The 16,251-nt window shown below is 38.9% G+C and overlaps 1 protein-coding gene across 16 annotated transcripts in view; it reads left to right on the top strand.

The window, feature by feature from the left end:
* DGKI (diacylglycerol kinase iota) overlaps positions 1-16,251 on the top strand; it is a 463,467-nt gene that overhangs the window by 273,409 nt on the left and 173,807 nt on the right. For all 16 annotated transcript variants that reach the window (XR_010842070.1, XR_010842071.1, XM_059074881.2 and 13 more), the window contains 5 exons: positions 1,742-1,820; positions 7,891-7,946; positions 9,092-9,154; positions 13,187-13,260; positions 14,922-15,033. Coding sequence is in view for 14 of the 16 variants with exons in the window: in XM_059074881.2 (XP_058930864.1) it covers positions 1,742-1,820; positions 7,891-7,946; positions 9,092-9,154; positions 13,187-13,260; positions 14,922-15,033 (384 nt within the window). In the remaining 2 variants the exon portion in view is untranslated. The remainder of the gene's footprint in view (positions 1-1,741; positions 1,821-7,890; positions 7,947-9,091; positions 9,155-13,186; positions 13,261-14,921; positions 15,034-16,251) is intronic.

Raw genomic sequence — 16,251 nt, forward strand, 5'->3', positions numbered from 1 at the left:
AATTCTCTTCCCAATAGCTTAAGAAATGGAAAGACTTCTTGGTACAGCCTGGGAACATTAATCCAGATAATTAAAGGGTTTTGAAAGTGGATTTTTGAGGAGATGTGTAGGAAATCAGGGCAATTTTTCCTGGAAAATATGAATAAGAACTTAATAACAGACTAAATTGTGATGTTATTTAGGGGATGGTGACCAGATGTTCTCCTAAGTTATCAGTGGATGCTAAAACATGGGTTAGAATTGTCGCCAAAAGAGCATAAATGGTAGAAATGAACATATCTGCGCTTTTGGCAGGATCACCAACCCTTGCTGTCATTACTAAGGACTTGTATTTTGTTTCAGTGCAGGAACTGGACATTCTCATATTTGAAGCCAGGAGAGTGAGACATGTTTTGGCAATGTTCTATGTATTTAGTTTCTCTCCCTGTTTTCCAGTCGGTTGTAACCACTTCTAAGGGCTGATCTGACCTCTGAATCAGTACAAGCTCTGACTCGGCCTTCCATTGAAGGGTTCATCCTTTATTTCAATTTCTCTCTTTCTGCATTAATATCTGTCTTGCTCTCCCTCTGACTCTTCCTCTCATTTCATTTTTCTCTTAATGGGACACGATTATCGCTCTAGTCAAACAGAAAATCTTACTGATCAAGGGGCATATGAAACCCTGTAATAAACTTACTTTTGAAATCTTGAGGCCAAACACTTATTTCTAATAGAAGAGAAGTGCATTTCTATCTGGATGAGAAACCTGATAACTATCTGGAAACATTATCTAGGCTGAGATAAAATTACCTCTCCATTTACTTTAACATTTATCTTTCATTCTGAGTTGCAGAAGGAAAAGTGTAAGAACCACCATTTGCCTTCTAGCATTTTCCACATGCTTTTCTAATTGTTCTAACATTAAACTGAAGCCTTCAAATCATATCAGCTTTGTAGTTTTAGTGCAGGACTTCAGGCTGCATAGTTTGTTCTTTCCTTTACTCAGTTTGTAGCAGTAACAGCCAAGGACCCAGAGCACTCTGGGAAGGAAAGCTAAGGCTTGTATGTGTATCTGTGTGTCTGCGTTGCATATTTCACAGTCATATTAAAGATAAGAGTTTATAGACTAAATAGGAACCTGAATCCTGATAAATACACACACACACACACACACACACACACACACATTTTTATTTTTATTTTTCCTCTAGGTTGAGAATAGCTGAATGGCTCCCACTGACTTACTGCTTACATGACGTTTGTCAAAAAATATATTTTTTTGGAAAATAGGTGAAGGGTAAACAAATGTTATTCATTTTAAGTTGCAGTATTAATATGCTGAACATAAAAAACTTGCATCCACTGATTAAGAAGGTTAGACACGATCCTTACAATTGAATTTACTTGCTAAGTTTGCTTGTTGCGTCATCCTTTGTCACTATTACAAATGTGCATCCCTCAGCTTATGAGATTCTCTTATTACAATATCCGCAAGAATGGTTCTCATTGAATAATTTGCATTTGTATCCCTTTTTTCCTAAACTATTTAAAATTCTTAGGAGTATCCTTTGAATTGAGCTTTCATTAAAGAATTCATTCAAAAATCCCTTGTTCCTTCTACATAGACACCCCTGCCTTGAGTTTTAATTGATCGTTCTCCCAGGGACTTGCCCCAGAGACAAGTGTCAGGCTTTAGGTTTTATTTTCCTCATTTTGCCTGGTCGCACACAACTTCACCTCTGCCTTTGTTCATCATTGCAGCTTCCTCTGAGCGTTTTCAATAACTACTTCAGCCTCGGATTTGACGCCCACGTCACACTGGAGTTCCATGAATCCAGAGGTGAGGACAACGTCCCATTTCCATCTCCCAGGGAGGAAGTTTCCAGCAGGTGTTTTGCATGTTCCGTTTTGTTCGCATATCACTTAAATGTTGACAGTGTGTCTAATGCTGTTCCATTTGAACCTTCGTGTTGACCTGGGAACTAGACAAGATAGGAACTTATTACAGATGTTACTTTGAGGACCTCATTGTTTAGGGTCTCAAAGATGGTAAAGGTCAGGACCAGATGTTTGCTCCAGGACTCAGGACTGCTAATCTTTAGGTTTGACTAGAAACTTTGAAGTTAGTGAACTACTAAGAAGAGATAAAAAGAGAGTCTTTCACTAAAGTCATTAGAATACTTACAGCTTCTCAAACCACCAATTATTAAAGTTCAGGACTTTATAACCAAGGTCATTGAAATCTTGTAGCCAAACATAAAAGTCTTCCCTATGGGCACAAAAGAGACAACAGGCACCTTAGAACAGTACGGGGGCTGGATATAGGTGGTTTAGGTTGAAAGAAAAGGGCTTGATGGTGATTGGATTAGGCATGGAGGGTGCTTGGAACCTCCACTGGACAAGGTGGTGTGAATGAGGGCTGGTGGTCATTTAAGTACTAGAAGAGATGGAATCGAGATTTGGGGAAGCAAAATAACTTTTGAAAGAGAAATAAGATGAAATAATGACAAGTTAAATATTTCATCAAAATTTTCTTATGTCATTCAGAACTGAGAAAGTTTAGGATTTTGGCTTATGCTTTGAAGCCTCAATCTCTTGCTTTCTTGGTCTCTCTTTATCTCTTTCTCTCAAACTCTCTTCTTGTACAATACGTCTGTGTCTCTGCCTGTACCTAGTCCCTTGTAAATATGGTAACATGTAACCAAAATAATGCTTGGCTGCAGGTATAAGTAATTTGTGAGATAAAAGTCATAATGAGGGATTATTTTACTTTTCCTCTAGATTCTGCAAGAGCCTCTAAGCTTTTAACTCATAGACTTTGAAATACAGAGTACAAAAGGCTAAAGTTCAACTGTTCAGATTCCAGTAATAATGCAGAGAAAGTTCTGATAACACTTTTATATGTTAAAGGTCAGGAATGGGGCTATAGGATTAAGGCTGTTAGAAGACAAAATAAAAGTAGAGTATAAACCTGTAATTCTCTCACTGAATTCAGCAATTTTGTTAGACTTTGCATTCCTGGTTTCATGAGGCTTTGAGGGTCAAATGCTGAGCCAAAAAGAAGCAATACTGATTAAAGAAAGAGTCATAGTTTTCTCTGATTAACCAGAAAATCACAGATAGAAAGGTTGGTTGACAACAGAACCATAAATATCAAATACCCAAATCAGAAACACCGACACGCTCTGCACCTCCCTGCTCTAGACACTTCTCGGAGATTAGATATTCAGAGGGTCCTACATTAGGGCTGGCATTTATAACCTGTTGCCTTTCCTAATGTAAGGAGAGTAGATTTGGGGAAGTAACTGGAGATTTCTTTCTCCATTTCTTACCCCATTAATTTCTCATATTCTTTGGGAGACTCTGGATCTGGGCTTCCTAATAAAATCTTTATGTTTCTTGACAGTACTTGTAAAGTAGTACAATTATCACTAATGCATGAACCTCCAAATTAGACATCCTGCCATGAAAAGAGGCCTAAATGAGTAAGTGGTGGACAGAGAGCTCATTCAAGGGAGCCTAATATTTTGTCTTATTAATCTGAAAGTTATCCCAATGATATGTGTCCTTGTACTGTGGTGAAACTTTGGTGCCTCAGAATGAGAGGGCAGCAAAGAAAGACCTCACGGTGGAAAAGACCAGGCTTAGAAAGAATTCTTGTGGGCAGGTGATTTTTTTCTTTTAAACTATGGAACTATTTCATTTTAGAGAGGAACATGCAAATTGTGGTGTATATGTATGTCTACATCATTTTATATGTGTGATTATAAAATAATTGGTTGATAGACGCCGAGAGTTAATACTTTACTTTGAGTACTGTTTGCCGAGGCTTAGCGTAAGTGCTTTCCTGCAATCGGAAAAGGAATTGCAAACATTTTCCCTGCAGGTAAGCCAAGGCCCTTGAGGAAAAACAGCCACTGAAGAGCTGGATAAGGGAGGATTGCTGTTGACTGAGAGTAATGCATACCATATTTATGGAGAGGATATTGAGATGGTACACAATAAATATGCACAAACTATTGGAACCAGATTTGGTTGATATGCCTAGACCAGAGGTGTGGACTTCTTAGTATCTGTTAGTCTATTCTTTTTGCGTTAAGTAAAAAAAAAAAAAAAAAAAAAAAAAAAAAAATCATTATGATGAAAGGTATACTCAAGCTATTATTTTTTTACTGTTTTCCATTTATTTGGATTTTCCCCATATTTTTACCTGGATAGTTAAGAAATCTCAAGCTCAGCTGCAGAAAGAAAAAGGTAGGAGGCCGCATTTTCAGTAGGGGCATACATACTTACTTTGTTGGTAGATTGTGTGAGTGGCTGTTCTCAAGCCATGCAAACCATAGTTGAGACTTCAAACTGTTCTCAAATACAGCTGCTCAGGGACTGAGAGTTCATGACAAAACTTGTATCATTTGCCATCAAATACTTGCAGAGTGATTCAAAGCCCCATGAGAGCCATTACCAAAAAACAAACAAAAAAGAGCTTGCATAGAATAACCAATTAGTTATTTGTCCCAAAATACAATACATTGGGAATTACGCTAATCCATTTACATGCAATGGATAGTAAAAACAAGTCTCACTAAAGCAGAATCTTAAAAAATTTAATTGCAGAAACAATTTTTGGCATAGATGTGAAGTAACCCATCAAATTGACATGGGACAAATGCAGACTTTTGCCTTACTCTTGATACTTACATTGTTATTTCTTTTAGAAGGGACAATTAAAAGGACATACATTTTGAGACAGTTTGTTAGTGGCGTTACTGTGTAAATGCCTTTACAATTACCAGTAAAAAAATCAAGCAAGGAGTAAAGATAGTCTTAACATTTTGACTGACTTAACATTTTGTATATAAAGAATGCAAACGTATGAATAATTTCATCAGATAGCAGGTATACTTAATTTGATTGGCAAACAGAAGCTTTTTTATTCTCACAGCGACTAAGCCATGTGTGGCTGAACTGTTGCATATCAGAACGTGCAATTGTTTGGAACAGAATTGAGAGTGTCAATAGGATTGGTCATTTAATTGTCAGTTGGAGTCTTGCCCAGGGCTTTAATCACTACTGCATTACGACAGTGCTTGAGGAAGTACATTGAAAATATTCCAATCTATTAACATATAGTCATGTTATCGATGATTGTGGTTATCAGGTAGCAAAGCAAGGTCTCACTTTGCCAACTGCGTGAATTAGATTGTCATTTGGGGGGGGACATGAAGGATATTAAACACATCAAACTTTTAGTGTGAGATTGGATTCTAAAGTTGTACTGCCTCATTGAAGTTACTTCTTATTCAGAGGACTTGAGCCTTATGCTACAAGGTCAAGGAAATACAACTGTGACTCTAGAGGAGGCAGTTTTTAGATCTGATTTAGGATTTGCTATTTTCACTGAATATACAGAGACATGCAGATCAGCATGTTTCAAAGGATTATGAATGTTTCATGATTCACATGGAGAACGGACAGATTTCTTTAAAAAGGTGTTATTTTCAGTGGCTTGCCAAATTTCATCATCACCATCGCTGCAAAGGACGCACTGCCAGGCTCTTGCCCAGGTAGTAAGACTTAGGCACAGTTTGCCCTTGAGAAACTCTCACTGTCCGAGGTTCTCTGTAACCTTCTTTTCCATCTTGAAGCTCAACGTGGCATCTACTCGTCATTCAAGACTCAAGTGTACTTGCCTCTGGAACACTTTTCTGATCATTCCCTTTATGTGTGACTCCTACTTTGTCTTATAGAGACATCTTTCTGTGGCATATACAAAAGGACATTTTATTTTTCATTTTCAGACCCGTCTCCCCCACTCTAAACAGCATGAGGGCAAAAGACTATGTCTTATCTACTTGTATATTCCTTGTGCCAAGTCCAGTGGCTGTCTCAATGTTTGTTACAGGAACGGAATGTTTAATTGGAGGATGGGCCCATATATAAAAGAAAAAATAAAAGTAGAAGGGAAGATAAAGTAAGGGTAAGATTAGTTGTCCAGGCAGCGTATAATGTGGGAGTTTGGTAGGGACTGTTGGCAGGACAGAGGTATCAGGGGAAAGTTTCCAGAAAGGGTAGGAGGGAGTATAGTGGGAAATAAAGAAGGAGTTTGTTATAGACAAGAGGTAAAGTGGGAAAGGGCATTTCAGACAGGAAGGAAAATGAGTTTGTGATAAAGATATGGGTTAGGTGACCAACTAATACATAGTGTAAGATTTTTGCAATGGTGTTAGAAACGTGAAGATAATGTTGATAAAAGTATTTGTCCTTAATGGGAGATGACATTGGAAGGAAAGATTTTTATAATATATACAATTTGAATTGAAGGTGGCACTGTTACTGTGGGCATAGATTTTAGAGTCATTTATATATATATATATATATAACTGAAGTCTTAAGATTGAGTGGATATCCAATGCAGAGAGTTTGGAAGATGTGTGTTATGTGAGGTTCAAATCACTTACTGATTTTTATAAACATAGTGTTGAACTTATATTTACTCCCTAATAGGCAAGACCAATTTCAGACAAAAGTAGGGTTTAGGATTCCATTCTAATGGCACATATGTTATTGTGTTGTATACAAAGATGGGATTAATAAACGATTGGAATGGATTATACCCAGGGTCTGATCATCATTATAAATGGATTACATCCAGAGCCAAATCATTTAGATGATTTAGATGATGAGATTTGGGAAGTATGAGCTAATGAGATTTAGATGAGGTTTTTGGATTTTGAGTTGATGCTGTAATGGCAATGAGACCTTTGGGGACCTGGGAGGGAGTGAATGCGTTTTTCATATGCGAAGGATGTGAATCATGGGGTCCAGAAGGTAGACGATGGTAGGTAGAATTTTGGTCTCCATGACCTTTGCCGTCTGGTGTCACGCTTGCCATTCAAAGATAGGTTTGGGATTTGGAGACTTCCAGCTCGTCAGCCAGCTGTCTGATGAGAAATGACTTGGAGAAAGACCTACCCCTAAGAAGGGATTAATGATCATATGGGACAAAATAGCAGAAAGCAAATATTTACAGTGGGTTCCTTTGGAATGTCTTGGAATTTTCTTAGAAAGAATGTAAGGAAATAGTATTTCATTGGGGGATTTTATAATCCATTGAATTCATGTGAACATTTTCCAATGCAAATTCTTGTCTAATCGTTTTATGGTCCTCAACCTATATAACATTCAGGAACAAACTCAAAATTAAACCATTTCAGTCAGAGCCTCTGTTGTCCTATGCCCTGGGTCCATTCTGCAGGTCATCTGTATATATCTATATAGATATATAGATATTTATAGAACTTCACTAAATCAAGTGATGTTTCAAGGCCTGTCACAAACAACAGTACGGATGGTAGTTAGGAGTTTTTGCAAAATATGAGAGCACATTCTCTATTAATTATTATCCAAACTCCCCATATTTAATTAAATTTGAAACTGCATAGATCGTTTATGGAAGCCATGTCCTATGGAGGTCAAAGCAAATAATTGACCCTCCCCCTCCTCCCCCTCCCTCTTTCTTCTATCACCCCTGCACTGTATCCCTGCCAGCCCTCTATTTTGAATAGAGTCCAGAGTGTTTCAGCCCTTAATGTGCGTGTGAATCACCTGGAGAACTTGTTAAAGCAGATTCCTAGACCCCAGCCCCCAGACGTTCTAATTCAGTAGGTTCAGGGTAGAGCCTAACAATTTGCATATCTAGCAGGCTCCCAGTTGATGCTGCCACCGATGCCAGTTTGGGGCTACACTTTGCAGCACTGGACAACCATGCCAACTGCCTGTAACTAAGGGAAAGATGATGAAGCTGTTGGGTCCTTGGGATGGGGAGGGAGAGGGAAGAAGTAGGGGTGCTAATCTAACTCACTACCTTTAATCAGGTCTCTATAACGAAACTACCTTTTTCCCTTTTACAGAAGCAAATCCAGAGAAATTCAACAGTCGTTTTCGAAATAAAATGTTCTATGCAGGGGTAAGTATATATTTCATTTTTTGATGATTACATATTATTTATCCTAACTCACTCATGGTAATAAAGATGCTAACTATACTCTGCTAATAATTACACACACATCTCAGATGTTTACATGTGTGTCTATATATGGTTAATGTTTAATGTCTTGGTTTAAGAATGAAAGCAAGTATGTATTTCTTAAGTTAGTTGGCAGAGAGTTCATCATCTTTGAACTTAAAAGCCCTGAAAGTTGTACTGAGGGGATGGTATTCAAGGAGTGGTGTGAAAAGCAAACATCAAAGCCAATCTAGAGAATGAGGAAATTAGGTAGACTGAAAGATGTATGGCATGTCTTGGGTTAGAATGTAGTTTTCATAGGGGTACGTATGAACTGACATTTGGATGAGAAATTGACAGAGAATATGGGAAGTTTTTCACGGAAGCGTAGATGAGATTAAAGGGGCCTTTCCTTCTCCTCCTACTCAGGGACATCCTTGGGTGTGAATGGCTGGAAAGAAGAAAAAGAGGCCTCTAAAATATTGATTTTTTAAAAGTGTGGCTTGGGCTTCCCCGGTGGCACAGTGGTTGAGAGTCCGCCTGCCGATGCAGGGGACACGGGTTCGTGCCCCGGTCCGGGAAGATCCCACATGCCGCGGAGCGGCTGGGCCCATGAGCCATGGCCGCTGAGCCAGCGCGTCCGGAGCCTGTGCTCCGCAACGGGAGAGGCCACAACAGTGAGAGGCCCGCGTACCACAAAAAAAAAAAAAAAAAGTATGGCTTAAATTTTACCACTGGATAGAGGGAATTGAAGTAAAACGGGGTGAAATAAGACATTCTCAGTGACAAGTTAAAGATTATATCAGCATCTAATGGACAAATAGGAAGATCAGGAAAGGTAGTCAGATCTCCAAACTGACCCTTGAAATTACCTACGTTTTCACTCTCCTACTGTGATCTTAAATTTTATTATAGGTTACATTTTGAAAACAAAGAGAACGAATTCAACTTGACAGCCTCTGCACTAGTTTACTTCAGATTCAGCAAAAGGAGAACTTGTCTTATATTTTTGCATAACTTAGAATCACTAGGACCTATCTGTCATACAGAAGTAAAGATTTGACATAACCATGTAATGAAGATGTTTTCTTTCTTTCCTTGTATAGGCAGCTTTTTCTGATTTCCTACAGAGAAGCTCTAGAGATTTATCCAAGCATGTTAAAGTTGTTGTAAGTATTGAATGTGTTGACTCATTTCATTTAAATGTAAAAAGCGTGCCCCCTAACATGAACCCCAAATACCAGTTTATATACTTAATCAGTGGGCTGCATAGAACTTTAACTGAATTGAGTGTAGTTTGGTCGACCAACATTTATGAGCATTTAGTTATGTGTTGGGCGCTGTCTTAGTTGCTGAAGATGAAGTTACATAAGATGACTGGCTTCACCACTGAAGAAACTCACAGTTGAGTCATGGGGAAGGGCACGTAACTCTGGGCAGAACAATATAATAAATGTTGTTATTGGATGACTTATATAATATACTGGTGGCCCAAAGGGACAAATGAAAACTGCCCGTGGTGCAGTCGGGGAAGTCATCAAAGGCATGAAGTTGAGCTGGCTCTTAAAGTTGAAATAGAGGCTCACCAAACAGGTATCTTTATTCCCAGCTTATCTGAAGAGTCTCCATCTTAGAAAAATACTTTGATTTCATTATTTTGTGGTCACTCACTCTCCAGCCTGGTCAAGGTCCTTCACTACTTAAGAGATTTTTTTTTTTTTTTTTTTTTGGTGCTATTTCCTTCTGGGTCTCTATCCCAGGTTTTAGGGACACTCATCTTGGAGGCAAGGGAGATGGGAAGTCATCTTTTCTCTAAGAGATATATTTAAAGATAGCATGTCATTGATTATTAAGAAAGACAAAATGTTTCCTTATAGTAAACAAGTTAAAAGAGGGAATGAACATGACTTTGCTGCACATAGCTGTATAAGGAAAGAGAAACATGGAAGATAGAGAAGAATATATAGATGGGGAAGAAAGAATGGGAATACAGCAATGCTTGAATTTATCGTGAAATAGGTAAAGAATAGCATTTGTGACAGGAGGGGACAGGACAAAAGGTATACATGCAAATAGAGACAAATATATGACCTTAAGCTAATGGATTTATAGAGGAATATAGAGGAGCCTGAGAGGATACAAATTCAAATTGGTTGGCACCGATAGAGCCTATAGGAGACATGAATCTCCTAAGTCAGTTGAAACAAAGAGTTTACCACTAATCACCCTTGGCGTCACTTTCAGATGTTTCAGTTCTCATGAAATACCAATGAAAAGCAAGTATCCTATAGCAGTAGAGACTTTTGAAAACTGAAATATTGCCTTTTTTTTTTTTTTTTTTTTGCGGTATGCGGGCCTCTCACTGTTGTGGCCTCTCCCGTTGCGGAGCACAGGCTCCGGACGCACAGGCCCAGCGGCCATGGCTCACGGGCTTAGCCGCTCCGCGGCATGTGGGATCCTCCCGGACCAGGGCACGAACCCGTGTCTCCTGCATCAGCAGGCGGACTCTCAACCACTGCGCCACCAGGGAAGCCCCCAAATATTGCCTTTTTAAAGCTAGATACAAGAAAGACACGTGGTCCATTGAACTGTGAAGATCTTGATTTTGATAAAATGATGGTTAGTTAAGTAGCAGCAACCTTGCCTCAAACTTGCCCTGTTTCTTCTTTGGCTGCCTTCAACCCAGCCAAAAATAAACTTTCCCTCCTCTTGCAGTATCTTTCACATTATTAGGAACATTGCAGCACCTGCCGGGAGAGCCAGTGAGCAGAGGGCAGTGGCCATATTGAATGGTAACGGTGTCCACTGTTTAAGCCAGCTGGATGGAAATTAAACTCTATGCCGCCTCACCACTAGAAAGTTTTTCTCCCACATCTGGCAGTCCTCCTGATGAGAAATATCTCAGGCATGGTTGGCTGTGTATCAGGGATTAAAAGAAGCTTGTAGAGAGGCCAAAATGGCAGTCAAATAACTAGAAAAGATTGGATATCATCCTGTACATGTAATATTCCATGTGGATTGGTCTATGTAATCATCTCTTTTTTTTTTTTTTTTTTTTTATGAAGAGAGAAAAAAACAGTAGAAACTAAGTCTGAACAATTCTGATTCAGTCCTAGGTCTATCTTTATGAGGTATATGACTTTGGGGGAAGCATTCAACCTCTCAGAAGAGTTTACTCTCCTCATCTGTAAAGCAGGCATAACAACATATGCATTTGAAGCAACAGTTACTGACCATTGTGCTATGACACAGAGGGACACAAGGATATTTCTACAATGACATCATTGTATGTTTCCTGAGTGTGAGATGAAAAGGATGGGAGGGGTTAGAGCAATTAGATGTACACATAACAGCAGACCATCTTATCTTTGCTACAGGGTGAAGTCAGTGTTTCCAAGGTAATAGTTAATAATCTCTCACATGAATACTACACACACACACACACACAAACACCCAGAGGACAGTAATGAAAACCTACATACAGCATTATTTTCTCCTTCACATGTGTTCTTCTTCTTGTTTTGATGTATCAATGTGTGAGCTTGTACACAGGAAGATATTTTGTATGCAAATATTTTCCTTTGTGTGTGTGAAGTAGGGAAAAAGTTGAAAACTGCCACTCTAAAGAGTTGTAAAGTTTAAATGCAATAATATATAAGAAAATTTTGTAAAACTCAATACATTGTAAGGTGCCCATCCTCATAGAATTCGATGAGTTTCCAGAATTGCTGATGAGTTTTTCAGGAGGAGAAAGTAGAAAATTTTTTTTAGAAAATGAAATCTGTTCTAAGTACAATAATTTTAAGTATAATTTTTTTCTGTAATGCAACAATACTGCTTTGCATGCTTTTAATGTATCACATGCTATTTTTGAAAAGTTCAGTTGCTTTCAACACTCAATTTTGATCATTTAAGATGTCTACATTTTTTCTTCACTGGTTGAGCCATCTATCAATTCATTTCAAGTCCTTAAATTGGGAGACCTCATGTTTACTTAAGTATCTGAGAGTGTTGTAGAAACACCTTCAATCAACGTCCAGAATTTGATTCCTATCTAAAAAACGTTTGAAAATACTTCGTTTATTTAGGATTGTAAGATTTCCCGGGAACAATTTTTGAGAACACTCATGAAAAAAAATTAGGCTGTGTTAAGATCAGCTGGGAGGAGAAGGAGACAACCTTGACCACTAGCGGAGTCATTTTACCTGGATTGAAACTCCCTCTGAAGCCATCTTTAGAAATTAGCAGGGAGCTTAGGAATGCTTTACCCTCTCTCCAGCAGAGAAGACAACGGGGGGAATTCTATGATGAGGGTGTGAGGAGAGCAAATATAAAAGCAGGCTTTATAACTTTGACATTGAGAGGCCTACAGTCGCGACAAGAGTGTTCCTCTTTTGGCTTTTGTCACCAGTGGGAAATGAGAAAGGGAAATGAAACCCCTGTCTTTGATTAGTCAGATGATGCTCTTGAGGAAAGTACTAACTGGTGAGGGAAGCCACACACAAAGGTATTGAGGCCAAGCCACCCTGAGGCTCTTGCAACCCAGGGTCACGGCCAGGTTCGATAAAGTGGTTTATCTCAGAAGACCAGTCACAGTCTGTAAGAGATTAAATTGATAAGAGCAAATCACTAATTAGTGACTGCTAATACACATTTATAACAGATACTTTTTAAAAAGCATGCAGGGTATATTCCTTTTAAACAGCATTCAAAATATTATGTCGAACATTTTCAAAATAAAAATTATCTCAAAAAGCAACTAGAATAAATGGTCACAGTCACGACTGTTGTTTGAATCAGATGACTTTGGGAGAGATTGCTACTGCCTCAACTTGAGGGTTCATCCTTTTTATTTTTTTAAACGTTCATAAATTTTCTAATGTTGATACTACAAGCCTAAGTATCCCATAATAGGCCAAGGTTAAGAATGATGATAGTTCCTTTGATTGTGAGACCAGAGAAAAATCATTTTGGTCAAATGGCAGCTTTGTTTTCACATTAAATCGAAACAAATCCAAGCCCAGAACCCTGGGTCTGGGAAAGTTATAATCAGAATAAATTTTCAATCATAGGAAGGGACATCCACTTCAGCAGAGACAGGGACAAGGGGAAGACCATTGTACGTGCTCTCGTCACCCTAGTTGTCTTTTAGACTTGTGCCTACTTCAGAATCCTTGCTTTTTCTGCTTTGATTGTTGCAGTGTGATGGGACAGATCTCACCCCAAAGATTCAGGAACTGAAGTTCCAGTGTATAGTATTTTTAAATATACCCAGGTAAGCTCTGTTCATATTGTTTCCTTGGTTTGATGTGAACTCCATTTGACTTAAGGTCTTCTGCTTTCATTGTAGAAAATGTCCAGGTACAAACAATGAAAAACAGTTATTTTAATGGCTTACTAAGGGTTTTCGAGTCTGATAATTTTGTTCTCCTACTCGGTTTGTTTAGTGTTCTCTGTGGTATCTTTGTGTGTATGTGATACGGCATGCATGGTGTATACTTACCCACCCTTAAGAAGTCCAGGCAGCCCTCTGGATTGGAACATTTTAATGTAATTCTCAATTACTGACGCCTTCCATCCCCTCACCCTCCAGGAATGATAGACTTGAACAAATCCCTGTTCTTAGTTTCCCAAAAGCTATTAGGCAACCATCCAGCCTGATTTCAGCATGGAATTCATCCAAAATAATTGCCAGATGATTACTTTGAAAAAATAGGATCAATTAGAGTAGCATTTTCTAGCCAGGATGTCAGCTCTCTTTGGTGCTATTATATACCTCAGGAGAAAGGGATATTTAAGAGTAACTAGTCTCAAAATAAGCATGTTATCTCAGTGGCATCAAATTAGATTCTAGGCTCCCAAGCCAAGATTTTGAAAGGGGTGGATCTATGACCCTTTATTATTTGCAAACCAGACAACTCAGACACAAAAATCCATGAGCAAGTTCTGTTTAGACTGAACTTAGTTGAAATGAGAATTGTGTGTAAATCTATGGCTAGGAAAATATAGTCTCCTGATTACTTTTGGCAGCGCTCAACGTACCCCCTTACAACCTATTCCGGAAGTATTTTCATTTTAGGTTTTGAAGTAGAAGGCCTGGTGGATTCTCAGGAAACATCGTTTATTAGCAATAACAGTGCTCTTCTCTTTTTCGTCTTGCTCCTCCCCCCTCCCCCCCTCTGGATTTTGCTTCCTCCACTTTTCAACTTCCTTGATTTCCCTTTCCCTTTCTAATCTCACATCTTTGTCTCATCCGTTTTTCACTCCTGTCCGCTTCAGTTACCTTTCCTTCGTCCTGGGGTACTTATTGCCTTTGTTCTGTGTATATTATTGATGCTTACCCACCTCAGTTCCATTTCCCTTTCCTATTGGCATGTATATGTCTCCCTCCAAGACCAAGTTCTGCAACCACCTATTGATAACTCAGGGTATGTGATAGAAAATAAGCATTTGTGAATTACAGCGTGAGGCATGTTGATAAATGATGAATTAGGAGAAAGTTGGGCTCCATGGGATGCCTTTGTTGTAAAATTTTGCCCCATTTTCATAAATTGATACTTGGAGGTGATAAATTCTTTTTTTTTTTTTTTTTTTGCGGTACGCGGGCCTCTCACTGTTGTGGCCTCTCCCGGTTGCGGAGCACAGGCTCCGGACGCGCAGGCTCAGCAGCCATGGCTCACGGGCCCAGCCGCTCCGCGGCACGTGGGATCTTCCCGGACCGGGGCACGAACCCGTGTCCCCTGCATCCGCAGGCGGACCCTCAACCACTGCGCCACCAGGGAAGTCCCATTTTCTTTTTTATTGGGAGGTGTGAACCAAGAGTAGAAAGATGTTCTTGTGTGAAATAAACATCGGATCGAACTATAAATTAATCCCCAATGATAATCACGGGAAGACTGGAACAAATTTAAGTCTGTTTTTACTCTTCTCTTGCAGATATTGTGCTGGCACAATGCCTTGGGGGAACCCAGGAGATCACTATGACTTTGAACCTCAGCGCCATGATGATGGTTATATTGAAGTCATTGGATTCACCATGGCCTCTTTGGTGGGCATGCATCTTTGTTATTAAAGTGAAATGTACTTTAGTCAGAGTTACACTTTACTATTCCTTTTACAGGACCTTGGTATAATGTTCTTTCCTGGCTTATCAACTCACAAACTTTATGCAATGTAGAGTTGCTAGGGGAAGACAAAAGCAAAAAGTAATTCTTCATGTCACTAAAAAAATTCATGCATATTTTTTGTTTAAACTTCAAAGATAAGTGAGTATTATGTGTTAATTATCCTGATGAATTTTCTACCAGAATGAAGTGGAACGTTTTCATGCTAATTAAAAACCATTATGCCACAGACATATCCTAGCTTTGATGCAGAAACCTTGCCATTTGATACTTTTTTGGTTTGCTGAGTACTTGAGTGCTTGATAAAAAGGAAAGTGGTCATTTGCATTCATCTCTATCTTGCCTGCTTAAGCATAAGATGGGCATCTCCCTTATCACAAAATACCTGAATATAGAAAAACATCATTGTTGTGACATAAATGAATATTCATTCAGTTGCACAGTATCGAGATCACCTTGCATTTTAATTTTGTTTGCTGGCATTAAAAAAGTAAGCGTATAGTATAAGGTCAGTTTCAAGCAGGTTTTAGCCATGTATTTCAACTTATTATTGAATGATGAGGAAACCAATTAAAAAGTTTGCTTATCATTTTATCTGGTGTAAATCAGGCCACACTATCAGTTTGTAAAGCAAATTAAAATAAAGCTTCTACTTGCACTTGGCTAGCACTTGGTTTGTGCCATGCCTTATGCCTCAAAGCAAGAAGGTTGTATTTCTTGTCCTGGACAGCCCAAAACAACTCTTTTTCACTCATCTTGTGGATCCCAAATGACTTTTCCTCCATCACCTCGCATTAGTGAGATTTAACAATACCCAATTGTGATTATGGCCAGAATGTCCATCGCCTGAGATGGTGATGTTGCTCGTTACATGTGCCATGTTTACAATGAAATGGCCGTTAGGTGTAAAAGATTGCTCTAGGATTGATCTAATTTTCAGAGTTGTAGCTCATATATAGCTCTTTCCCTCCAAAGGTCTCTATGCTAACTATAGGTAAAGACTCAGCCAACAGCAAATAGGAATAAGTCCAGGTAGGGTATGTGCCAGGGAGAATTCTTGGAGGTGCCCAAGACAAACCTGGCCACATGTGTTTGACTCATTCATTTATTCACTAATCCAGTGACCATGTATTGAATGTTTA

This window comes from Kogia breviceps, chromosome 9 (assembly GCF_026419965.1).
Source record: "Kogia breviceps isolate mKogBre1 chromosome 9, mKogBre1 haplotype 1, whole genome shotgun sequence".
NCBI classification, from domain to species: Eukaryota; Metazoa; Chordata; class Mammalia; order Artiodactyla; family Physeteridae; genus Kogia; species Kogia breviceps.